This window comes from Bombus vancouverensis, chromosome 7 (genome assembly GCF_051014615.1).
Source record: "Bombus vancouverensis nearcticus chromosome 7, iyBomVanc1_principal, whole genome shotgun sequence".
In the NCBI taxonomy this organism is placed as follows: Eukaryota; Metazoa; Arthropoda; class Insecta; order Hymenoptera; family Apidae; genus Bombus; species Bombus vancouverensis.
The window spans coordinates 17,822,099-17,849,643 of NC_134917.1; the positions used below are offsets into that span (position 1 = coordinate 17,822,099).

The 27,545-nt window shown below is 46.9% G+C and overlaps 1 protein-coding gene across 4 annotated transcripts in view; it reads right to left on the reverse strand.

Moving 5' to 3' along the window:
• The window catches only part of LOC117156109 (protein Skeletor, isoforms B/C), a 53,920-nt gene that overhangs the window by 20,778 nt on the left and 5,597 nt on the right, over positions 1-27,545 (reverse strand). The window contains exons 1-3 of one of the 4 annotated variants that reach the window (XM_076620176.1): positions 17,504-17,632; positions 16,777-16,955; positions 807-1,032 (exon numbers count right to left, since the gene is read on the reverse strand). In XM_076620176.1, the coding sequence (XP_076476291.1) occupies positions 807-1,032; positions 16,777-16,843 (293 nt within the window). In that variant the 5' untranslated portion in view covers positions 16,844-16,955; positions 17,504-17,632. Of the gene's footprint in view, positions 1-806; positions 1,033-16,776; positions 16,956-17,426; positions 17,634-27,545 lie in introns of those variants that run through there. The other 3 variants (XM_076620175.1, XM_076620178.1, XM_076620177.1) reach the window with 3 other exon arrangements.

Sequence of the window (27,545 nt, forward strand, 5' to 3'; positions counted from 1 at the left end):
GACCAGTTTTTCACCGACGAGATCGTACATCGACTGGCCGGGCAACGCGTCGACGATTTTGGCAAACAACCGTGTATCGATCGTGCTCGCGAACATTCGAGAAGACGAGGAGAGCCGGTCGAACAGGAACAAATACTTCTAATACCGTCCTCTGATAATCTCCGTTCGATTGGATCCGTTTAAGCGAGACATCGTTATTGTGCGCGGCGATCTCTCGCGACTTAAAAGGCTCGCAGAGTTGCGACGAGGGTGGAAAAGGAGGCCGAGCCGGTCTCAGACGGTGTCAACTTTTTTCACCGAATTTCAACGAACGGAACGCAGAAGAGACAAGTAACAGCGAGTGGAAACGTAATAAAGTGCTCGCGTGGACGAAATCCGAACGAGATGGCCGTATAATTCCCGTTTTATTAACTGCACCCCCGCAATCCGTTCGCCCGGCCTTCCGTCTGTTTCATCCTCCGCCCTATCCTCTCCCCTTTCACCGCCTGTCCCTTCGACGCACGCAACAAGCTCTTTGAGTTTCGTTTCATCCCTTGGTTACGGTATGCCGTTTGCGTCCACCTCCGAACCCCCTTTTCTTTTTTTCCCCTACTTCTCGGCGTTCCTATCAGGCGTCAACCCTGACCGCATACGCAACTTTCTTCTTTTCTTCGTTCGTGCTTGTTCGTGCGAGAACCAGTGTACTCGGTTTGCCTCTCGAACGTAGAAGAATGGCGACACAAGATCGAGATTTCAGTAGGAATAGAACGACAACGATAGAAACACGCGTAGGAAAATTACGCGCGAGGAAAGAATTTCATTGCTACCTGCCCTCCTTTATCTCCGGATACGGGACGATGTAACCCTGTGGGGTGGGCGTGGAGCTATTGCCCACCCAGAAGTACGCGTCCGGTCCGGTACCATCGTAACAGAATCCTTTTATGAATATCGTCGTGTCGTCCACGGCGTACACGTCTCCTTTGATTCCATGTGCGTAGTTCTTCAACGAGCCGATTAATTTGCCGTAGTAGTTGGGTCCGTTGTTTGCATGACCTGTAACAGATCGTTTTATCGATTAACGTCGACGGTAGACTGTTAAAGAATTAAGACTCCGTTTATGCTAACGAAATTTTATTTAACGCTCGATCAAGCCAACTTTCACCCGTCGAACCCGCTCGTTCGAGCTGCTATCGCGCCAACGAGAAATACAAGTGGAGCAAATCGGTGAACCCACGTTGCATGATTTCCAATACGATTAACTGTTTGCCCCCGACAAATTCGGATAAATGCAGTTCTCTACCGTCTGATAGTTTAATTAAACGATTGTTATTCGTATAAGGTTCCAACGTAACGTCGAACATATGGAGCGAACTGGAGCCTAAACGAGCGAGACCGCGAAAAGACGCGGCGGTCGGGACTACGTTCGAGGCTACGTTCACGGTTGCAAAAGGGGGAAGTACGGTTTCACCCTCGTGATATAGGTTGGACGCATCACCGCCCCGATACAAAAGCGTCGACGGACCAGCCGGCCGTGCCGCGATTTGCATGAATTTCATTTCATTTGCTCGACAGGCCCCATAAAGTTGGACGAGCGAATAGATCGGAAGAGCCGCCGCGGCAGTAAAGATCATCGGTGGATCGTTCGTACGAGGGAACGGATTCGGACGCGCGAACCGATCGTCTTCGAGCGCTTTCTCGCCTTCGGATTAGCGGTTGCGTTTAACAGTCTGAAGCGTGAAATCGAGGGAAACGAATTCCGCGAGATTGCTCGCGATGGATAGGATTTATTTCCGGTTTTATTGGCGCTCCTGGAGAGATCGTACTATCCGCGATCGGTTGCCAGGGATAGAGGGGAATTCCATTTGCACGGAGTAATCTTTTCTCGTCACGCGGTTCGCGTATTATCGTATCTTGTAAGCGCGGTAATTAGACTGCGAACGTTTACGACGATTCGCGCAATGGCTGCGAAACATGCTGACACGGCCTTTATCAGCTTCTGTGTTTTACTTTACGAAGATAACCAGGGAAATGGAGATACTTAAACAGAGATACGATTCATCCTTGAAATATTCTTCCTCGCCGGTATCGCATTTTAGGATTTCTCTCGTACAATTCCAAATTTCTACCTTTCACGATTCTTTCTCGCTGCCTTCTTTGCTTCAGGTGTATCGTATAATACTTTCCATATTGCACACACTGTACATTTTTGCGTACTTTAATGTCCCATAAATATGTAAACATCCGTAATAACGTCAATAATAATAATAAAAATCATCGAATAATATTTCCAACAACAAACACTGTCTCGGAAACGTTTCTCCTCTATTTTAAGGTATTTTACGATATTTTACAAAAACCAGAGCATAGATTTGGGTGCTGCCCGAGTAGTGCTAAAGGGAAGCATCGGTCGTTGATATTTTTTAGGCGAAAAAACCGATACTCTGCAAATCTTATTTCATGCACACCGAATGCACGAATTTCTCTTCAAATCTCGTCGCAATCGGCTTAATAGTTCGATCGGAATTTTGGATTTAGGGCATACGCACACACGCCTTCGCGTGTACCTATATTTTTACCAAGCGGATAAATCGCCACTATTGGCTACAATCTCGCTACAAAAGGTAATAAACAATTTGATATTTTAAATAACCGAGTTCGATGCTGAAAAACGACTTTGATCGTTTATCTACGATATTTTTCCGACGAATATTCCAGCCGACGAAACTAGACGCAAGAAAATCCGATCGAAGTTGGGCATTTTATTAAAAACAGTAATTCTCTGTTATATTTCGTCAAATCAGTTTCCCCGCTAATATTATAAACCGACACGCCAAACGCTTTATTTATTATCGCTATGTTTCAATCTTGCACGCGTTGTAACAACTCGATATTAATACAATTTCTAATACCCGAAATGCACGTTCCGATGAATTAAACATTGCACATCGATTAATAATAATAATGTATCTCGCAACCCGTTTAACGAGCCGATACTTCGATTAGGTTCGATACAGGTCAACGACTCTCGTCCGCGCGATATCGCTGCGAACGAAAGTCGCTCGTCCGCGTCGGACCTCAAACCGTACACCTTTTGCCAACTCGTTCTCCACCTGTCCAAAAAGACGTAATTCGGCACGATCGTACGTATAATTCTTAACCGCCACGAAGCTCCCTCTTCAATTAATTCCCATTGAACGTCCAACTTAGTGGTGCGTGATTTTTGCTGCGAACGAAACACCATCACCGTCGCCCAAGGATAATTAACACGTCGTTGGCGTGCACCGGTGCGGTGTTGGACCGAAACGCAGACTCCAGGCTTTTAGTCCACCCTCGATTCCCATTCACCCCGTTCGCTCGCGGTTGTATTGGTGAACGTCGAGGTTCCGGCTACCGTTCTTCTCGAGCCGTCCTCCTCCTCCTCGTCGTCCTTGTCGTCGACGTAGTGTGTCTACACCCCATCGGTATAGCAGGATATTATGGTGATGCGACAATGAACGCAGTGATCGCTATCTGGCCGGTATTGGGGGATGTCGACCCTCGCTGTGCGCTCGCGAAATCGGCTATGGAATGACGTGGACGGAAAGAGGGGCAAAAGTAGAGAAGTGCAGGAGAAAAAAGGAAAGAACAGCGAATAGAAAGGACCAGAGAGAGAGAGAGAGGGAGGGGGAGAGAGAGAGAGAGAGAGAGGGAAGAAGGGAATTCGAACGGAGGGGTAGAGATATAGAAGCGTCTTGGGATAGAGAGAATATCTACTAGTAAACAGGAGCGCACACTGGTGCACAAGTACGTACCACAGGCAAAGAGAGATTATGTAGGTGCGTGCCTACGCGCCACCACCTAAACTACCCCCGACTGGTGCTTAAACTGCCTCCCCTTTTATTATGGGCCGCGACGGTTATTGGATTGTACCGTGCTATTTGTTGGCTGCCACGCTAATGGATCCATAATCACCGGGACGAATTAACGCAATGCGACGACGCGACGCCTCGCCTACGACTCGGCGCTACTTTAAACACGGCTACACCGAGCGTTGCTTCTTCCTACCCGTTGACTCGGCCAGCCGGCTCTCTTTTTAACGTACTTGACTCGTGTACTCGTCGTTAATCGGTGGATTCGCGTTCGATTACCTGCTACCCACTGTCCCCTATCCTCGAACTTTAAGCGACGTATCGACGAACCGTGTATCGTTCGCGTCTTCGTAGACGCTCCGCAAGACGATGGCTGTGAATCGTGAGCGACGCTTCGACGGAATCCGCGACTACGTGTCCTGAGAGGTTCGTCTGAAAGCAGGATATGATGCCAGAGTAGCGAAGGGAGTACGGTCAACATTCGAACCGAGTAAACATCGGCCGACCGTGCTTCTTCCCTTCGTTCTTCTCTTCCCCGCATCCTGGCTCCGTCGTGCTATTCGCAACCGTCGATGAGACCCCGAATCGCGCATAGGTTCTTCGAATAGTCTCTCCTCTCTGGCACACGTCAGTCTTATAACTCCGCTTTCACGGGCCACTGTGGGGAATACCTTAGCCCCGGGGCAGCGTAGCACAAAGCATATTGCATGTGCCCCAAATACACAATCGCAGCCGGCTGGCTGGGCCGGGAGCGTCAGGATTCGTTAGCTTCTGGCGCCGATGGTCTTTGCTCTTTCGATCGGATTCAGCGGATCCACTGCTCGCCTCCGGGCACGCGTTTAATGAGGATAGTCGTAAAAAATTCACTCGTTATCTTGCCACGTCGCGCGGTACTACGGTTCGCGCGACGCACCGCCAACGACCATGAAATCGAAGAATCCTAACGTTTCTTTTTCCTTTCGAATCTTCCTCCTTCCTTTTCGCTATTGCAAAATCGCGAATGACATTATACCGGTTTCTATTTACGGAACCGATCGGTCGGTCGGTCGATCGACGATGGAAATAGCGCGTGTATTTCAACGATTCGATAGACGTTTCCATCGACCTCCCGTTTACGAGAGTAAGCGACAAGTTTGTCCACGCTCTATGTTCCAACTTGGAGCTAATTAATTAGAAGCAAATGTTTTTTTAGTCGTGGCGAGAACTCGATTGTTTTTATGGCTTCGTCAGACTTTGCGCGCCTTCGGCCACGCGTTTAACCAGAAAGTCTCGAGAAATTCTCTTGTTACCTCGCTGTCAAAGAAACCGCGTCGCTCCTTTCCGCAGCTTATGTTCTTCGCTTCGTTTCCACTGGAAATATCTGTTCGCCTCGGTGTATTTACTTTAAATCGTAACGCAATAACGTCGGAGAAATCGTCTGTCCGGCTGTGATCTCACGATGAGTCGCTCAACCACAGCTACGATCTATCCATCGCCCGACGATCACCTTCGTAAAAAACGTATCCGTATCGATCGATCAGTGACGCAAGCTAATTGGAGAATCAATTAGCGATGACTCTTTGTTTCTTCGCAAGATCGATCGCGTTTCGTGCCCTACGATTATACGGACGGGAGAAAAACCGTAAGCCGATCTCGTTTCGTTTTTCACATACCACGCGTTTATAAACTTGAGGTAAAACGAAGGTAAATCGAAAACAGGATACGATAGGCGCGTCGTTTCATTCAAGATCCCAAGATAACGAGCCAATTTATGCGCTGTAAGATCATCCTGTCTTACCGCCGTCACTCCGATCAACAGACTCGTCCTATCGGTAAGCGTAAACAGTTCCGTCTGTTCCGTAATCACTCATGTAGCGACGAATTTAAATTTAAAGTTACAATTAGCGCTCGTTCGAAGCACCGCGACGCAACGTTGCGCCAAGTATTCTCGTCTTGATTTTGTAACGATTCCGCGATTTCGTGAGACCGATTTGACCCGTTCAAATAACACCGGATAATCAGACCACAAAAGTTAATACGATCTGATTTTACATGCGGGCCAGCCAGCCAGCCAGCCAGCCAACCAGTCGTTTCGCTACCGGTTCGCTGGGTAGCTGACTAGACCTACAAACGCGTGAACTTTCACTTTCGTGCGAAAGAACGGCCAATCTCGTTCGACGATAAACGAGACACCGTGAGATCGTGGAGAGAGCCGCAGGAACAGATACGACTACCGCGTCGCGATGGGAACACATCGATTTATGGCTCGACAGTATCGGTTTTCACCTTATGTCATATAGGCGTGCAGCAATTACCACAAGTGAGAATATTTCCTTTTCCAGTAAATAGCGCGTTACGTTCTAAAAATTATTTGCTTTACGCTGTATTTTTCGGTTCGTTCGCTCGTCCTAAGGAAATGTCTTAAATTCGAGGAACATATAACGCGAATAGAAACATCGACGTTGATACGATCTCTATACAGAAATAGGGAAATTTATATACCGAAAACGCGTTTCAGAAGCGACGAAAGAAGCAGCGATTAAATTAATCGAAGGACGATCGACTGTTTTCAAACTCTTATCTATTATCCGGTGAAATCGAATGCGAATGAAATGGCGAAGAAAAAAAGTTGGTCGGAAGAAAAATCGGTGGAAGGAGCAAGCAGAGAGGAGTCGAAATGGTCGGAAGCGATGATCCTAATGACGAAGTGTACGCGCGCTGCCGGAGTGCTTCCGTCGAATGAAGCCCGTCGTGGAACGATTTTATCGGGCACGCGTTAGAGCAGAAGTGGCGGTGCAAGTTTTCGAGCAAGCTCGATGTTCCATTGTCCTCGAGAGGAGAAAGTGGCGTGGATGAAGAAGGTTATGAGAGCATGGAAGAGAAAGAGAGAAAGAGAGAAGGTGGTTGAAGAAGCCGGTGACTTAAGACGTTAACGAGACTAACCGGATTCATCGCTAGGCGAAGGGCTGGATCTTGCGCGAGAAGGGTGAAGAAAGGAGAGTGCCGGGTGGCACTGATTTTAATCAAGATATGGCCTGGCAGCAGCCAGCGGCGGATCAAGCGAGCCAGGGCTTATCGATTTTCTAAGTGCTCCCGACCGAGAGAGCGTGTCGTCTGCGACACTAGCTGAGAATTTGAAAATAGCGAAACAAGAGAACCGGAGGCGTCGCCATTCGCAGACTAAACAACCGGATATTCAACGATTTCGTGGAATATTCGATTACTCGACCGGCATTCGTTCGTCGTCCGATTAGTCGGACAGACGACGCCGATATCTGCCTTATTTCTAAGCGAATCGTTTCATAGCCTGGCAAGTTTCCTCTAGACGTTTTTAGAATTATTCAAACATCCTGTTGTACCTGTATCCTGTTCGTATAAATATTCATACCGTCGCTTGGGATTTTATAAGCCAGCTTACCTCTAAGTTTCCGTGATACGATTAAAAGCGGATCATACGGAGGATCGAGAGTGGAAGAGAAAGGGATTTCACCCGTTTTGCGATCCGAGACAGGAAAATCGTCGAAACGGACGCGTTCGTTCAAGCAAATACGCGTGCAACGATTACGCAACATAGCCGATCGTTCAGTCACGACGTAGACTTACGTTTGACATTTTTCTTAACTGCGTTTATTCTTAACCGGAGAAACAAAGATAGTCGTACGATCGCAACGATATCGCGCGGTTAAGAGTCGCTCGTCCGCATTTTAGACTAACGTTTTAAACGATCCGTAACCTCTACCATAATCGAAACATTCGCCGAATCACCGTCGCCGTTTTTTCCTAATCCGAATCTTTTATACTTTCTTCTTGTCGCTCATTAAAATCTAGTTCTCGATTTTTCCAACTTCATTGAAGATAGAGATATTCCCCTAAAAGGGCGTTCGCTCTAATCCGCGGATATTCTTTCGACGCGCACCGGTTAATCCGGATAATTGTCGCAGACAAGGCAATCCCTTAATTGATCGGGCCAGACAGCCTCTGTCCGTCTCCGAGCAAGAATACGAATGATATTTTTTGCCGTTTGCCCGTTAAGAGATTAAAGCCAAGGGGTCGGTCGCTTCGTTTTAGAGTCATTATACTCTCGGGAGAGGGGAAGCGCCGGAGATGCGGGCAAGAGAGGAAGAAAGAGCGCGATAAAGAGACGAATAAACGAAGACTGACTTGGCGAAAGCAACTATGCTCGGGAAAATTCTAAAACGTGAGGAACACGCGGATAAAGAAAGACGAGTACGGAAAGAGGAACGCCGAGGAGAAGGTAAAACCGATGCAAAATTATAAACCGAAATAAACGGGAACGGAAGAAGGGGACGAAGAATGGTTCGGGTGAATCGAACGCAGTAAGAAAGAAGAGACAGATACGAAACTCGGCGTCGATTCAAAGAAGACGCGGAAGAAGGGAAAGGAGAAGAAGGAACGAGCGTACGTAGACTGGGGGGATAAAAAGAGAAGAAGAAAGAGCTGGAGAGAAAGGGGGCGAATGGAGAGAGCACGCTGAGCTTGCAAAAAGGGTGCCTGGTGATGCGTACCATAGCTACCTCGACAAATGCATTAAGACCACCCTCTACCCTCTTCTCTTGGCGATATCGAACTGACTGTGCGACTCGCTCCGTAGTCAGGATACACCTCGATTTCTCGCACCTCGTTTACTATAAGAGTCTAACCGGTGTCGTAGTCTACAAGTATTTTCACGCCTTTCGATACACCCAGCGTTCAAGTGGTAAAAACATCACGAAATACCTTTGACGGGAGCAGGTTAACTTTCCAGTGAAAAGAAACGGGATTCCAGGGAAATAGAACTCGTGCCGGGTAGACTGTCTGCAGGGCTCAAGGTGATCGACAAACACGGCCGGTGTAGAAAATAAAGGCACGGCTTACGGATAAAACGAATCCTCCTGGATAAGATGTTTCTTTGCTCGACGTCCACGTGGACGATTCTTTTCGTTTATCTTTACTTTTCCCTTCTATTTGCGTACACATTCCTTCCGTTTATTTCGCCCACCTGTTTACGCTTCCATTTCGATAAATGGAGTTTGTCGCTGGTTACGATTTACGCCGAGTAATAATGGAATACTATCTTCGATCGAATAACCGCTCGTTAAAACCTGGCTTAGGGTAATGGTAACTAGGAAGGGGACTCCATCCGTTAGATATTATCTCGGATGGTCTTTTCAGCGACTCGAATGGGGGACGAGCGCAAGGGTGGACAGGTAACGTGACAGCCGTCCTATTTAGCGTGCACGTAATACTATACGTCGTTCCGAAAAGTTCCTTCTTGTTGGATAAATGTATTTCGTAAAATAGACGCTTCCTAAAATAGTAGATAATAAATTTTACTATTGCGTCGTATCAAAGACGACTTAAATCGAATTTTAACGATCGTGACCTGAGAGATCAGCGTTCGGAACGCCCGACACGGTCTGACACGAGTGCACGCGACGAATGTTCCTGGCTGACACCATTATCGCGGAGCAGCGACGGTGACCGTGTCATCGGTCAGAAGACGATTCACGGTCGACTCCCTCCGTTTCGAAGCTACAGTTCCCACGAAATTCGTGTTACGACGTAGGGCCGCTGGAAGCGGGACGTGCATACATAGATACATACATGCACGCGTAGCTAGCACCTCATTCCAATCGATATGCGACGACACCCCCATGGGGAGACATTCATATCGCAGTGGAACTCAAACACGGACCAGAGACACGCCACTGTAATATCGTCCCCTTCGGCCGACTTGATCACTGTGCCATCGATATCGGAATATTTGGATGCCAATTTCGATCACGATCTCCGCCGCTTTCTATTTGATCGCTCCAAGAGGCGAGTGATTACACTCGCTGCAGACGATCAAAGCGTTTCGTTCGATTTTCGTTCTATTTTTATTTGACCGTGAAGCGAAAGAAAGGTAAAAGAAAGCGCGTGTTTGGTGATGAGTTTTCCAATACACGCGTGTATCTCGCTTTATAGAGTCGTAGGCATAGAAGCACGAGGTGTTGTAACGAGAAAGACAGCGGTACGGTCGATAATGACTCCGTGTCAGAGCACGTGTCAGCCGTTCGTCTAATAGCACATTATGCATCCGCAAGACGTGCAAATTACACCCGGCTCCGATACGGTCGACGAGACGAAGCCAATGAAATACGCCGTTGCCGCTTAGTTAACGCGATCCATGTGTGCCTTGATCGACGCATACAGGTAAAGGACACGAATACGATAAAAGCAACCGAACGAAATATTTCGTTAGATCGAGAAAATTCGGCCCGACTAACGGCACGGACGTTGATTTCAGTACCTCCGCGAGACAACGTCTTTCTCTTCAGTTGACGTTGCTCGATATCGATCGATACCATTCCGAGGAATTAGAATCGGCCACCGATAACAAGAACGACCGGTGAAAAATTCGGATAATATCGCGTAAAGAAGGGAGTGGGGTGCGCGCATCGTGTACGATCATAGATCTCTACAGGCAATACGGTTCCATTAGTTAAATTGTTTCCCTGATACGTCCGCGTTCTTTGACTCCGGCCTTTCATTCCGTTTTGCTGGTCGGATAGGCCCAGCTACGATGCGATTCCGGGTTATTCTCTCCCCGGAGGAGTCGATAAGAAAATAGTACGAAAGAAGAAAAGGGGATCCCCAGGGGAGATGGGTGATCATTTGATTGCGGATAGATTAAGGTACAGGGGTTGTACTGTCTGACAATGCAAACCGAACGTTTTATGTCGGACCACCGGTTAATGCGGCAGACTGATCCAACGATGGAATCGAATTTTTTCTTTTTCTAATCGAAAGTAGAAAGAGGCCGAGAAACGGCAGGAAAGAAGTTAGACGAAGAAGATAATCAAAGCTCTAGTTTCGACGCGAGTAAAACCACCTCGTTGCGAATACGACTTCGATGTATCATCCTTCGATCGTCGATCGATATCTCGCTATTGCGCCATCGGTCACGAGTGAGACCCGTTAATCGATTACAAATATCGCCGACTCGGAGAAATCCCTTTAGTTAAAGTCTCGAATTGGCCGTTTACATCTATTAACACCGAACCGCCAACTTTGAGGGTGGTCGCCGTTTGCTCGCCGTTTCGAAAGCATCGTATAACCGGCTCCGTTGGGAGCCACACATCTGGCGAACAAGCAACAAGTATACTATACACGCATTAAATGTACACCCGTTACCGACTCCAATTACTCCGAGTAGCCTGTCGCTGCGTCGCACGTGCACATGCGATCCTCTATCTTCGATTGCGCGCCTCCCTTCGATTACCGTCGAATTTTAATTACGGGGATGCGTCGGTTCGCTCGGTCTTGCTCGGTGCTAACTTTCTACACTTGCCGCTTTATCAACCATAGAACGAATCCTTCTTTTAAGGGACTGGCGACGATAGGAATTTCAATTCTCCGTAAGATTCTACTACGAGACTCTCTCGATGAAAGTATACGTCGATTTTAAAATAACGCTTTAGTCGAACTGATATATTCACGGTGTAAACTTAACCGCTAAGAATAAACTGGAGACGCGGGTTTACCGTTAATGACGCATTATATGGGATTACGTATCCAAGAGCGCCGTAATTTTCTATATAATTCAGATCATGGACGAGAGAATGACGCGACGTGGCATTCCAGGACTCTCGTAGCAACGACTGATCGAATACCAGGTATACGATTCATTTATGTCAAGGTACAGTAGCAATTACGAGAACGAGCATCGTAAATACGTATAACGTACACGCAGATTTAGACCGAGACAAGGAAGAAATTCCGATAGAAATCGTCGAAATTTATTTTTGAACAGTCTCGGTGTTGGAACAGAGTATCGCAGTTTTATTTGATAATTCGCGAGAATTCCTCTATATAGTACGTTTCGTAACGCGCGAAAAATTGGGAACATAAGAAACGATACTGAAATTTCGTTACGAGTCGCGTATAACGATCTCCGGTAATGGGCGCGTTCCACGACACATCTGTGTCATCTATGGAAGGAACAAGCGCACGATTACGTTGATGCATGCGCGTCAGGCTCGCGTGCAAGGAAAATTTGAAAGCGTCCGATGTTCCAGAAAATTATAGGAATCTTGTTCGATACGATATACTCAGGAAATTATCATCCTGCGTAAATTTTTCACGCCGAACATTCACGCTAAACCGATTCGTTTCTTGCACACGGACGATTACAACGAAACGAACTTTAACGTACGGTATAAACGAACAGATCGTAAATACGAACGAATAAAGAAGCAACGCCTAGAACAAGTAGCTCGTAATTCGAAGAAATAGCGAAAAGAAAACCATAACTAACGTTCTACTATTTCCGTTGGAATTTCGATAGAATTTTATTAGCAACAAATATGGAAAGTTATCTCAGAATATTGTACTTGGTATACTCTGCTCTTTAATAATTCCACAGGGGTAGATACTGGGGTACTTTATCGATAAATGCTTGCAGAAGAATCGAAAGTTTCAAAATGTATAGAAATAATCGTAACTACAAGGTTTATTCAGAACGTCCGGCTGACCTATTCCACTTCCATAGTGGCGTGGCGATGGTGGGGTGCTCTTTCGTACGCTTCACGGTGGGGACTCGGCTGTCTGATTGTGAGCGACGCCCCTCATACTACCGTCGAGTATCACGGAGGGGACGCCGTGGTTGAGCGCCGCGTCGAAACGACGCTCCCCACCCTGTCTGTGTGCACTCTGGTAGGAGCTACTTAAGTTTCAGGGTGCAGAGCGCTCTGCGGTTCACTCTCGTTCCGGCGATCGAGTGGAAAGCAGAGTGCATTTCTATTCTTTTTACTTTATTATCGCTCTATTATTTCGTAGCTTGTATCGCGATTACGCGACACATCGATATTCCGTCTTTTATCATCGATAAGTGTCGATTGTATCCGTAATGGAAATAAAACTCCTTCGATTTTAAATGCTAAATAAACGAATGATAAATTTCATCCCCTAAATATCAAATCGAATTTAATCTTTATCAATCATTCTTCCGTAGCATTCTGGTTATCGCGCATCGTTTAAAAATATTCCACGAGCATATAATATTTCGTATGGAATAATAACTCGTCGAATCGAACGGAATCGCAAACGCGATACAATCTCGATCGAAGAAAAGGAATAAAGATCGTGCGTCTGCGATATGCATCGAACGCACACGAACGCGCCCGATTTTCCAGCGATATACATGTATGCAGTACTCGCCTTTTATGCATATGGGCGACTGGTCCGTAAACGCGCACGCGTACCACGAGTTTACATACTACACACGTGTTACTATAGATGTTACTACGGCGAGTACTCTGTAATCTGACACAGAGTACGGAGATTGAACCCGACTGAGCGGGACTCGTTGAACCGGAAGTAATCCCGCGGGGAAGCAAGAAAAAAAAAAGGGAAAAAATTGCTCGATTACTTTTGCAACGAACGGACGCGTAACCTCGCAATCGCAACGTCCGATGAATGCCTGTTCTCGTTCGCGATTTCCATCTCCGCGAGTCTTCGCGTCTGCTTCGAACCGAACCCCGTTCCTTTGGACATCTCCCGACCTGTTCTCCCTAATACGCGAAAGTACGTTTGAATTTCGTTTTCCAACGAGTCGAAATAATATATATCGAATGTGGCACGACCACAGTCGAGAAATAACGCATTGTCGTGACGAAAAACAAAATTTCCAGCGGACGTAATTACAGAAAAATACGGAAGCTGGAATATACGATATTTTTTATACGACATTCGGGCTTGCACGCGTGTCTACCGACTCGTCTTATCGCGGACTAAACTCCGTACGAGAAAAACGAAACGGAAGGGAGAAAAATGTGAGTAAAAGCGTGCTGGAAAAGTCGATGGATTACACGTGATACGCATCGCGTTACCACGCTCGTGACAAGTATGTCCGGTAATCTGTAAGCTTGTGGATTGGACACGATCGAGCCTGGCTGCTGACCCGGAAGTAATCCCTGACAAAGAAGGTAAAAAATGTTGCTCCGCTGGTTGTACGGCGGATACTCGTAACCGTGCCACGACGCATTACCGCTCCCTATATAGATGCTACACTCGAGGGACCTTATGGGTTATTTCAGATGGACGTACCACGAGGGTATTGTCCGATTCAAGATTCGTCGAGTACCGAACGAGCACTCGAACGGAGCTTTATTGGAAGCTACATGAGCGCGCCCTGTTCTATCTCCGTGTATGCCGACGTACCAGGTGTCCCGCAAATCGAGTATGTTTCTCAGACTTTTCGTGCTACGAGTAACGAGTTACGTTCGCGTAGCGAATTTCGTAAGCGGAAGATCGTCGCGCACAGCGTTACGAAGAAATAATTTTCGATACCTGTGCAACGTACCTAGAAGCTTCGTACGTATACGGCGGCGTCGCTTTAGACATTGCGAAAGTATACGACGTATTTATGGTACACCTTGTAAGTTCATGACGAAGAAAGAAAGCAAGCAGAGCCTTTGAGCGAAGCTAGTTGGTCGTTAACGAGAATTTTCAGGCAGAAATTCGAGAAAAATATTTCCTTTTCCAGAGCAAGTGGCTGCCTCTTAACGTTCAAACGAAATATTATTACGAAGATGCTTTTCGTTATTCGTGGAAAGCAATTTGCAAGCGAAATATCTAGCGTGTAAAATGCGGTTGTAAGACGCACGCGAGCCCGCCAAGAGAGCGTCGACGAATAAATATCCGATCGGATTCTAATCCCAAGGTAAAATTTTGTCGAGAGGGCATGATTGACCTTGGGACGCGTGAGAAGCCTTTCAAATTATCCGTAGGAAGTAGGTCAAACGTTAAACGTTCAACCGTGTGTGCCTGTACGCAAAGAAATAGAGCAAATATCGCGCTCTGTAATCAATTAACGATCCCAGTGCGAATCGATATACGGCTGCAAAACGATATATATGCCTTTTATACCAGTTGAACGCGACTCATTAAACCAGCTTCCAGTTTATCTTGAAATCTGGCGTAATTTTTCTCACTGAATTTACGCTTCCTCCTCCGCTGAAATTATTTCCGTTATAGAGACCGAGCTTGAAGAGAGAGAGAGATAGAAAAGAGAAGGGAAATAGAGAGGGAGAAAGAAAAGAATGAAACGAATAAGAGGGGAAAAGAAGGAAAAAGAAAACGTCTCTAATCCTCTTCTCCGTTTAATCCTTTTCCAGACGGCGGAAGGAAGAAGGAAAAAGAATATCGTCCGGTGAGAGAAAACACGGTGAATTTGGAAAAGCGCGAACCGTCCCGCGTTTTTACCCCCGCGAAAAATGCTGCCTCCCGGCCGTGCATGGGGAAACGATAATCCAGATAAGCCGCTAAATGCTGGCAATTTGAGCGGCGGGATCTCCAGAAACAATACTCCGTACTTGAAACCGACTAATGCCAAGTAACAGAGAGACCCGCCTGTTCCTTATATACCGGGTGTCCTCCCTGGATCCTTCTCTTCGGTTCTATTATTTACGACGTTCATGGTGATTCGTGGCGAGCACACGGAAATTACAAAAGTTAGAAAAGTTTCGCGCGAATGAGAAAATTCTTATAGAATGTAATGGAATTTCAGAATCTATCGTACCTCGATTATTCGAGGTGCGAAATTAAATTCACATTTACGAGCAGGAATAAAGATAACGAATACGTCGCTAAACAGAGAACCGAGAATGGCAGCGAGAGAAGATAAAAACGGTCGGACAGAGAGGGAAGAAAAATGGCGAGCGAAAAATGGAGTAACAAGGAAACGCGTGGGATAAAATACGGAAGAGAGAAACAGAAACACGACGAGAGAAGGAGTATCGAGGGAGATGAATACGAAAACAAGGAAGGATGGAGAGAGAGAAAGAGAGAGAGAGAGAGAAGAGCCAGTGATGCGGAGTGAAAGTCCTCGAGTAAAAACCAGGCCAGGGCTTCGTATCTCGACTCGAACACACCAGGTCCATTATGCAATTACGGCGACGCATTTGCTGCCGCCTTTCCAGCATTGCCTCGGTCCTGCTGTGCCACGTCCTCGTTTTCCTTAGCAATTTACCTTCTAAATCGCTCAAAGTTTTGAAATTACCATAACCATCCTAGTGTCCGATAAGCGAACGTTACTCCCGTTCCTACAATTAACTTTAAGTCCTCTTTTAATCCTAAAGATTTTAATCGACCAGCCTCCATATCGCGATCGGTTGATCAACGACAATTTCACACGGGTTTTTCTATCGACAATCGTCGATGATTTGCGGCGGGAACGCGAAACAGAGGCGGAGAAAGGTTGGCAGAAACGGTTGGATCGACGGATGTTGGAAACATCGAAATGCTTTTTGAAACGAACAGGGCTCGGGTAGCGAGAGGCAAACGCGTCGTGATTCGTGTTTCGAATATCGTGGCTGCGGTATGAACACGTGTTACGTAGTCAGCCGTTCTAGTTGGTTGTATTTGTACCGGGAAAATGGCGAGCTGTTAAAGCGGTTACCAACGAAATTAAAATTTTCATCCTTATTATTATTATTATTATTATTATTATTATTATTATTATTATTATTATTATTATTAAACACAAATGCGTATAGTAACATTCCACGGAGATAGTATTTGTAAGCATAATCGAGACGTACGATCTAAACATTGTCATAGGAGTACCTTGTCTAGGCTATGCTTCAGAAATTCTTTGGGACACGAAGAATTAAGCCATGTTCGCTTTTAATTAATCGAGTGTACGCGTGGAATTTTTCTCTGATAACAGGCCAGAGTCTTATGAACTAGAGGGTGGCCAATTTTCATTAATTCCCCCTCTTATCTGCAAGCCTCTAAAACATAATTCTGACATTCTAAGGACGCGGAATACAACGATCGAAGCAACGTACAGCGATCGGTGAAGGAAGGACGTGTTTTTCGAAAATTGACGAGTTTCGCGACGCGAGGATTCAACTACGCGACACAGACAGACAGACGCATGCACACAGAGGAAGAAATAGTAGTTTTATCAAGCAAAATGACTTACTAAAGTGTGACGCGGTGTAGGCGAACAAAAGCAGTCCGGAAATGAGTCGCAGTGACGTCGCATCCATTTTTCGGTTCCGGCTTCTGTTGGCCCCAGTCCTCTTCTCTCCCGCTTATCGCTCACGCGGATGATGGCACATGTATACACACACGAACCACACGCGCGCACTTACTTTTGATCTGAAAATTCGAAAGGAACACTGTGAAGCCTCGACTATCCTCGCGAGAGTTTTCTCGGCGGGATTTTTTTTTTCTTTGCTCCCTCCCTCTCCCTCTTTCCTTCTTTTTTCTCCCTTTTTCCGCGTGCTTCGAGCTGTCGCGGTCAGAAAATCTTTGTTTTTTAGAACGGACGGTGAGCACGCCGCTTGAAGATCCTTGAGAACCTTTCGCCGCGGGAACCATGAAACGACACTGTGTCTCGGACAAAGGCTTTAAGCAGCTTTATGTTCGCGTACTTACTCGTCCAGGATTATTTACGAACCTTGAATCGTCGAATCTATCCGCGCCAGGATACGTTAATAGAGAGAATGAAATTCGAAGAACAGTTGTTTGAAATTCGTTCAACGATTCCGAAGGAAGATAATCGATCGTCGTTTAAACGACGTTTCACGATCGAGATTCGGAGTAACCGAGTCGAACGGAGCAACTTACCAACGACAAAGAGGACAAAAGTGCTATCGAACATCGAGTGAAATGCCGCGTGCGAGTAATTGGCGAAAGAAACTAACCAAAACGAATTGTACCAACACTCGAATCGATCGGTCGGAAGAAGCTCGGTGAAAAAGTGAACGAGAGGCGACGGACTCCTGTAGAACGTGTTGACTATTGACCGAGACAACGTCGACTGAGCAGAAATTTGCCATCGGTCTGCCGGCACACCTTTCCCGTACCGGCTGGCGAGTTTGAAAAAAACAGCCGTACAGTCTACACGACCTCGAGAGAGTGGACGAAACGCGCCGGTACTTTCTATCAGCGGCCAACAAATATTTTCCTCCGAACGAGTCTACCGACTCCCGCTCCGACCATTCTCTCTTTTTAACTCTTATTGTTTTTCTCTTCGCCGTCGAATGGTTCGATAGAATCGCGAGAAATTACGGATTTCACGTTGAATTTCGCGTTGTCGCAACAGCTGCGACGTCTTTCCTTGAGCGAGCAAATTCCGCTCTATGCACAGAGAACATGATTACCGTACGATCGAAAGAAAATGCGCGAAACGCTTTTACTCTTGCGCTTACCTTAATTTCTATCGATCATATTAATACGTAGAAAGATACGTTGGACTCGCGAAACAAACAAAAGGCCACGTAACCATTTAATTTTCAGATCGTAGGAATTATTTGCAAGTGGTGCGACAGTAAATAGTTATGAATCGATCAGGAAGATTTCACTACACGAATGCGATAAACGTAGCTTGGCGAAGCAAACGGGAGGAGAGAGTAAGATACGCGATGCGATGCGTCGAGCAATTAAAATGCCATCGGTGTGTTCGTGTCAGAGTTCATTCACACGTTGCATCTTTAATTACTCCGTTGGCCATCTAGCGAATACCAAAGGAGAGATGGACAGGAAGTAAGCTGCACACGTACTGGTACGCCAAGCCCGTACACCGTTGTTGTTCCAACGTGTATGCAACGTTTGCTTGCAACATTGCTCGGCAATGTTTTCGATAATTGCATTCCTTCGCAATCGCGCAATACGAGCCGATGGAAAGTAGAAATGTATCGTGCTAGGTCAAACCGAACGCGCCATCTTCCGCGAACGTTTAAACACGATCGCTGATGAAATAGTATCGCGATTTATTCTCCTGCGGTTGTTACCGCGATCGTACGTCGTAGAACGAATATTTGAAAACGTTTTCGAAAGGATATAGTTGCTGGTAAAGATGAAATCGCGCGATCCACGTTGTCGACGCTCTACGTTTTCCACGCTTTCACCGCGGCATTATTTTTCTACCGATAGCTGATTATTATTAACGTATTTATCGTACAACGCACTATGCCACCGTATTGTATACCACGGTGGCCGTAATCTCTTCGTATCGGACGAGAGCGCACGAAAATCGACTGGCGTTTTCACATCGGACGAAGAAGCAAATTTCATTCGGCGCACGATTCGCGGTCGTGTTGCTCGAAACGCAATACTCGCTATTTCACCGACGATTCGGCGGATATTTTTCGATCTATCGATTCGAAAGGATCCGTCCTACGTGTACGTTCGTGTACGACGATATATCAAAATATTATTCGACCGTTTTCCATTTTATCTACGAATACTTTCAAAGTAAGACGTCACTGGAAATACACTGAAACTTTCCCTTCCGCGTTAACAAGCTGGCACTTTCGCGGTTTTGGCACTGAACCCGAAATTCCAGCGCTTCCGATCGTTGCTCGTAGAAATCGTAAATCGCTGCAGCTTACCAAGCAGCGTGCTTGTTATTCTTTAATAGACGTTCGCAAAAAACCGATACGCGTTACGATACGACGAGCTTTGTTTTTCGAGACGAACGAACTGGCGTAGCGGCGGTGGCGCCTTGCGCTAGAAAATCCACGCAGAACCCGCCAGAATCGTTACGACGAGCAACTCGGAAAATATCACCAGAGTCAAGACGAAGAGGCTGGACGAATCGTCACGGTCGAAACAGATTCCAAAACAGATTCACCGGCATCTCCCTCCCGGCTGACAATCTGTGACAACGAGCTATCACGTCGGCGGAACAGCGGCGTGACAACGATACCGAGGGACGAACGATCGAATCGTGGAATTGCGATTTAGCAAATATCTGAAAGCGCTCGAGCACGAACGTTCTGGTGCAGGTATCGCGAAAAGGGCTAACCTGATCGGATACGCTGGGCGCAGCGCAGCGCGGCAGAGAGAGCAGGGAGAGCCCGCGCTAAGCTCACTCGCACCGGGTGCGTAGAGCGCGCGTTTTCGGACGTGGAAGGACTGACTGGGGTTACGCACGTAGCGTACACGGGTCCAGGACATGTATTGGCGGCCAGGGAGGCTCCACCTATCGCGTGCCAGAGTGGGAGGATACGGGGACGACCTCGAGCTTGCGCCCTCGGACGGACCTCCGTTCGAAGCACAACCCCTTCCTTGGCTTTTTCCCAACTTTCGAGCTTGCGGTGCACCCCCGCGCCATGCCACCCGAGTCCACCCCACCGCCGCCTTCCTCTCGGCCCTGCTAACCCCGCGGAACCTACCAGCCAACGTAGTCACCATTACCCACGCTGGTTCTGCGCCCAATCTCACCCCACCCTGGATACCTAAAGAGCTCTAGTCTAACACGGCTACGACCGCCGCTAGCGATGGGACCGATACACTCGCGTCGACTTATCGATACCGATTCCAAGACGTTGTCGATCGTTATAGCGATCGGTTCCCTTCGATCTGAAGGATCGTAACGCGGCCAAACGGCGTAAGAGAGTCGCGATACCGGGAAGGGACGAGGGTTGCGCTGGAGAACGCCAGACGAGCGAACGATCGCGAGCAAGCGCCCAAGGTCGTTTCAGATTCTCTGGGACGAAATAAAAAGGACGAAGGCAAGCGCGAAAGCGGAATGTTCGCTCGTTAGTGCCGACGTAGTAGGAAATACCGTATAGTCGGTCCGTTGGCTGCTCGCACGTACTATCGGATCGCAACTGAGCTCGCATCTCGCACGATTTGGCAAACGTTGTAACTGTGACGAACGATGCCGCTCCTACGTACGTCATAACGTTACGAATATTCGACACCTACGTTCGTTTGGCGATAGGTCAAAGTTCGTTCGAAGGACTGCAGATCGTCCTACGTGAAACCTACGCGCAACGCTTCCGTCAAGATACGACAAAGGGCAAGTCGGAAATACCAGCCCCGAAATATCGACGCCATCGCTAGAGACAGACGTAGACGAAATCTAGACCAGGAGAAACGGACCGCAGGCACGCCGAGGATCTCGCCGCGGTGTCAGGAGGAAAAGTCAGGCAGAAGGGGATGCAATTGCAGCTGCGGGTCGTGTCTTCTTGTAACGAACCGCGGTTAGAAGGTTCGCTGTTCCACTGACACGTTAGAGTCGACTCGGCTCTCCTCGTCGTCTCGCTCCTCGATACGTATCGCGCTTATACACCGATCCCTCTGTCCCGCCCCCTCTTTCACCCGCTACCCTCGCCAGTGTTTTGTGTTCTTAGCCGGCTCACAGCCTTTAATGAATGTAATACGATTTCGTTGTCGCGGCAAAGAATTCGAAATCAGCTCAACGGCTTTATCTGTCTCCCCGACCGTGTTGGTTTGCTCGTGGAATGAAAATAGAGGAAGCGAGAGGGAAATTAAATAGGAGAGGAGGACGCGCGAACGGGCAAGGCGAAACAAAGTCGAGACAATGGCAGGGTAATAATTGCGATTCGTTTAAGGCAGTAACAAGGACTAATGATAGAAATATGAAATGAAGTAAATATGAAAAAAATAACGAGCGAGAGAACGGAGCGCGGTACGGTAGAAAATAGAATAAAACCAAATTGGAACATAAATAAAGAGATAATCGACGTAAAGTAAAGTTGCTCGATTCCGAATGTTTCGAGTAAAGTTCGTACACGCGCGACCGATAGCCCTTTCGATCGCTTCAAACCTATTCATCGGCAACTTTCCTTTTCAACCAAATTCTTCTATGTTTTTATCTCCTTCTTTTCTGTACCGCCTCTGCCGAAATCGTGAATTTTCGCTCTCGATGCCGGTGATTCTTGGTCGGGCACAAGCGAAACGTTCGTTCAGAATTAGTGGATTCGCGGTCGAACTAAAACAACGGTGAAAGGATTCGATCATTGCCCGAACTCGTTATTCGAGGCGTGCTTAAGTCGAGAAGTCTCGGTTTTTCTTTACGCTCGGATAACTCTGTGCAATATGCTCATCAGCTGGTAAATTACGAGTCGATCGACGATCGTCTACCGGTTAATTGAAAACATTCCAGGATGTAACAAGCGGATCGCTGTTTCGTCGTTTCGTTGTTGCAGTTCCGGCCATCTCCGACGATACGTTTTGCACGACCACGCGGCACGCTATAGCCAGCTTTCGCCGGTCGTTCGTGCGAGCTTTGAGCGCGTCCGTAACGCGCGGCTGCCGTGGTCGATGAAATCGTTGCTTTTAACGCGACTCTACGATCATTTTCGATCGCAACCATTTTTCCCCTTTTTGCTTTTCCCTCTTTTTTTATCATCCGCCGAGGAATCGGTTACGACGTGCACTCGCGGACGTCGGATTAATCGACGGTACTCTACGCGACAAACAGAAGGTAGCGCGTAAAACTGATCGATTCTGTTGATAATCTAGCGCGACGATTGGTTACGACGAATTTAAATCTATCGTTCTGATTTTTTTGCCTATATCGCGGAAAAGTAAATTTCGTTTCTTAAGAAATCGAACTTGTTCGTTTCCCTCGTCGATCAGACAAAGATCGATAATCACGCGTAACGGGGCGCATTTGCCTGTTTGGGAAAGCACAACGAGACAATAACTTCGATTGAGCATTCCGTCGGACAGAAACGAATATCGAGTGGCCGCATCAGGGGAACGACGACGTTGACAGGTTCGTTAAAATCTAGCACGTCCCGTCTGCTTTCAATCGGCCGGGTCCGATTTAATTAAATATATATCGTTATCGAACAATGACAGGTAATAAGGGCGTAACGTAATTTCTAGAAGGACTCGTCGATGCGTATTTTCACGGCAACCGTCAAATATCATCCGAGTGGATCCACTTTGATTGACACCGAATCGAACGGTTTAATTTCATTTCGGAATATACACGCGGAAAAGGAGATCGGCCGCGTTTCGAAATCCCATCGTCGGATTAATCCGCTCCTAGATCGCTTCCGATCGAACGATGCCTTAACGCGATCCTACGTACGTCGAGCGTGCGGGGAATTTGAAATAAAATTGATACGAGGTAAACGGCACGAAGTCCGTACGATCGTGAAATTTTACAAGAGACTCGACGCGAATCCGAAGGAAAAACTTACTTAAAAAGAAATACTCGAAATATGTAGAGGCGGTTTCGTACGGAGAGACAGGCAAACGCAACGTAATTTGTCAGCGGCGAGAATGTTAAGATCTATCGATAAAACGATCCGTCGGAGAGAGGGTAGCGATGGCTTTCGATTCTCGCATTATTTCCAATTCGACTCACAGAAAGCGCGGCGCGTGATTCGCTCTTAGCGAGATCGAACTCGGCTCGCTCGTACGTCTTAGTCAGCTGTGTGCGCGAAACGCATTGGCAACGCGGAAATATGACGGTATTTCAATGAGAAATGTGCTACCTCTTTCTCGACTCGCTAACTTGTACAGGGTGTTTCGAAATAAACGATCGACTTGGACGGTTCACCGCGAGGAGAAAAAGATCAAAATGCAGCAAACTTTGCATCGTTTTGCAAACGTTACAATCTTTTTTTTTTCGAAACACGCAACTCGCGAAAAACCATTGCGAATAGACGGCGAATGTTTATGCAAATTTGTATGCATCCGATGAAATAATTTATACGCGTTTACACGGCATTTTGTACCTTTAAATCTCACGTAGACGTAAAAATTCCACTATTACGCGGAGCGAACGCGAGTACGCACCCTCGTACCATCAAAGTCGATTTTCTCGAAAACGATGACTCGCGCGTAAAACTTTTATCCGACACTCGTGGTTTATTTTTTCATGCAGAATCGCCCGGTTGTACAATCTATTACCGTACATCCTCTACGCCCGCGTTTCAACAGCTCGCCCGTCCGATTCGTTCCTGCGACAGCTTTCAAAGCTCTCTCCTCTTTCTCTTCCTCTCTGCTCTTCCTCCACGCGAGTACCTGCCTACGTGAATGCGTACTTTCAAAAAGAGAAAGAGAGAGAGAGAGAGACTCAAAGTCCGAGTTTCCCGAAGCTTCACGCAGCGAGGCGTCCTTTTTGAGCTTTTGCACTTTGACTACTCGAATCGAGCGCGCGCCAAAAGGACGCAGCCATTGCGCTGGCTGAATCCGCTGCCAGGATGCTATCGAGTATCCAGGATTTTGGAGAAGCGAGTCGAAATTACGAGCGCTTTTTGTTTCGTCGTGTGTTCAACGATTACGACCGTACTAATGAAAGCACGAACGTCGCTGCTTCAAAGAAAAGATGTTTAGGATCGTTGGCAAATAGTTTCCGAATTTCCTAACGGTATAGATGTATCCTATCGAATAATTTCATTCCGATACGAAGAAAAAACGGATTTACTTCTTGCCAAGTTTTTCTCTTCCAATTAATCGCCTTTTCCTTTGCATTCGATTTTCAAACGTTTCGCGTTCCTCCACATAATATCGTCATAATGGAATCGCGACAACTTTTGCGCGGGAAATTGTCACAGGACCGATCGTGCATCGATAAATAAGCAGCTTCTCGATTCCCACAGCCGACCACGCAACGTTTCGTAAATTCGTTCCCGTCAAGGGGAAATCGCATCATCGTCTCGCCGTTGTCTGTATCGGTTCCGAAGAAACATAATAACGTATCTACTGCCTATTTTTCCTCCTTTCTTCTCGTTCTAAACTCGTTTGCGTGACTTTGCTTCGCTGCGACAGAGGAGGCAAGCTCGTTCGTGCGACGTAAGAAAGGACGAAGCTGAATTTCAAATTACTCGCTCGAGCCGCGCCATTCCTCTCGAGGATACGCTTGCCTCGTGGAAGGAAGAACTCCTGGCGAGGCTTGAACCTTTTTCCCGGTTAACGAAAACGATTTAAAACTTTAGAAACGACGATGTTGCGCGACGAATCGTCCAAGACTTTTGGTAGTTCCACGTGAACAGCAACGCGCGAATCGAGGCTACTCGAAAGTTCCTCGACACTTCTCCGCGAGAGATAGAAAAAAAATAATTTCCAACCAGCGATGGTTTTCCAAGCTTGCAACGGCCAATGTATGGAAACGAAGAGGAAACGTGGGGAAATTCACGGGGGCAAGATAAACTGGCGAAAGTCGTTGTCTCGAAGAGCGGTGGTCGCGATAACGGAACGATAGGGATGAAAATCGAAGGACACGCGGTACGACGCCGCGTCACCGGCAAATTCGCCACAGGCTTTCGGCCACTCACGCGCGAATATATCACGGTATCGAGGCCCGTTTCCAGGCGTACGAGGCATAAATAGCGCGGCGCCTATGGAAAATAAAATTCTATCTCTGCGATTCACGCGTCATCGTCCACCCCTCTCCGAACCGACGACGGGGAGTTCTCTTCCCGATCGAGAATCCGTAAAACCAGCCTGGTTTCGTGGACGACGATACGGCCGCGCGTCCTTGGGGGTAAGTCGAGCGATACTCCGATAAAACCGAGCCGATTCAGGATGGACGAAAAGAAGGGAAAGAAGAGAAAGAGGAAGAGATAATGGGGCCACGTGGAAGGTGTCGCCAGCCAAGGCAGGCAGGTCGAACGAGAGCAGGTGTAAGAGAGACGCGATTAAAAAAAGCTCGAGCCACGCTTTTGTCCGTAGCCAGCCGGCGCACGAGCTCTCGCGTTTCTCGCACACACGTCGCTTCCTTGAAAAGCTGCCATCGTCGCACACACGCAACCACGTACCATCCCCTGGCTGCTTTCCATCCCTCCATCGGTCTACCGTCCCTTCTCCAACCTTTGTCTTATTTACTTCTGCCTCGGTCCTTTTTTCCTCTCGCTCCCTTCGATCACGTCGACGACCACCACCAAACCTCGCGTATACGTATATCTGGAGTTTGGCCGCGCGATTTCCCAACCGCTCGCGCGAAAGAACCATTCGAAAATGATATTTTACTTCGTTTTTTCATTCTTTGTTTCTCCTTTTTTTCTCTCTCTCTCTCTCTCGTTGCGAGAGGAAATGAGGCGGCTTTTATGTCGGCGAAGCTCTATGGAGACGCGAAATCGGTCGCGATCCGCACCGAGAAGGGCGCCTTTCTTTCCAGGCATGGCGACTATATCGCTAAACGGTACGATGAAAATTTAACGGGTGAACGAAGAGTTTGGAAAATGAAGCGCGCGAGCAGACGATGAAGATTCGTTACTGCTTTAAATTATTCGAGCAATAAGTAACGAAACGCTTGGAACGAAGTTGTCGAAGGGTTTCTTTGTACACAAAGGAGCTGAAACTCGATACCCGCATTCCTTTCCCGAGTTCCTTTCCGGAGTTACGCTCCGAGTCCGAGGCCGTGCGTCATGTTGGAAGTTTAATATCTTCCCTTCGCAAACAACGTTTGAAGCTCGCCGCGTGCCACGTGACCACTGTATTTGTGTAACAGACCGTAGACAATGTAACTGACCAAATATTTTATCTCGTCGAAAACGAAAGTAAAGTACAGGCTCTTTCGAATCCTCCATGGTGCCCGTCAAACATGCAAATTTTCTACGAAAGAAATTCTTTTTCCAAGAGATCGTTATCTCGTATCCGCGTCTCTTCGCATACGCGCGTGTAGATGCTATTTTCTCCCAATTAAAACAAGAAACGATCTTTAAACGTCGAAATTAGCGCGCGGCAATTTTTGTATCGTCCAAATATTTTTTCACAGTTTTTCGTTTCGTCGTCGTTATCCCCATTATTTCCCGATTCTATTCTATTCCCATCGATTCTATTCGTTGGTCTTAATTGCGAGTCGTTAATTATATCGGCAAACGCGAATTCGTACATACGTAGGACACGCAAACGGAACATGTACGTACGAAGGACGAGCGGAAGAGACGACGGTCAGCATTAAACAGATAATTAAATGGAAGACAATGGGCATTCCAATCAAAATTCAAGGCAGACAGCATTGTGCCACGGCCTTGTATTCCGTTCCCTTTTCTTTTCTCTCGGTTTATCATAAATGAGCGCGTTCTTCTCGCAATTAAGATGTCCGGACAATTTTGCAAAACCATTTTTTATTTATTGAAAATAAAAAATAAAATAAAGGTACGATAGATGCACGATAGAAACGAATTTCCTTTACTTCTCGTACGTCCCTCTTTTCATAGTCGTTCTCTCTTTATTTGAAAACAAAATTTATCGTCGCGTTATGCCGATTGACGTGGTTTAGAACGATCTCTGTTAGGTATTTATTAGGGATTTGTCTTATCGTTAGAAAATAATTCGAGGCGAACCGGTCGGGTAATTGCCGGAGCCGCGGGCGAGAACTAAAGCTAACAAGCTATCGGGAGAAGTAGAAGGATTTAAATGTACCGCGGAAATTGAAACCTCGTGACATCCTGTCGTAATGAGAGAACAATGTCTGGAGAAACAAAGACGAGTAACAATTGCCACGGTGTCTATCTCTCTGCGAGAATTATACTCTGTCAACCGTTGGCCAGAAAATGAAGTCACGTCGGCGTCGAATAGCGTCGATCGAATTTTCCAATAAATTCCGAATGTTCCGACCGTTGCCTTGCGCACCAAGAAACGCAATTATACGTGTTCGATCATTGCCACGATAAGATCTACTTTTCTAAAGATATATTCCCCTAATTGTCACTCGTCAAACATTCGAGATAGCGAGCGCCATATAATTCGATCGCAGCCACAGGCTAAACGCACCCCATCCGACGTTAGGGGCAGCGATACGAAATCGATCGTCGATTTAAATCCGCCTACTTTGATCGCGAAACTTTGTACCTTCGTCGATTCTATCTCGAATCTATGTAAAATTTCCTGCCAAATTCCCGAAAAGCTGAAAATCGAAATCTATCTTTCTACGAAAATAAAAATTCCTCGGCAAGCAGCTTGGGAACGTCGATCGGACGTTACGAACTCACGAAGAAGCGGAAGAAATATATAGAAATATGTATAGAT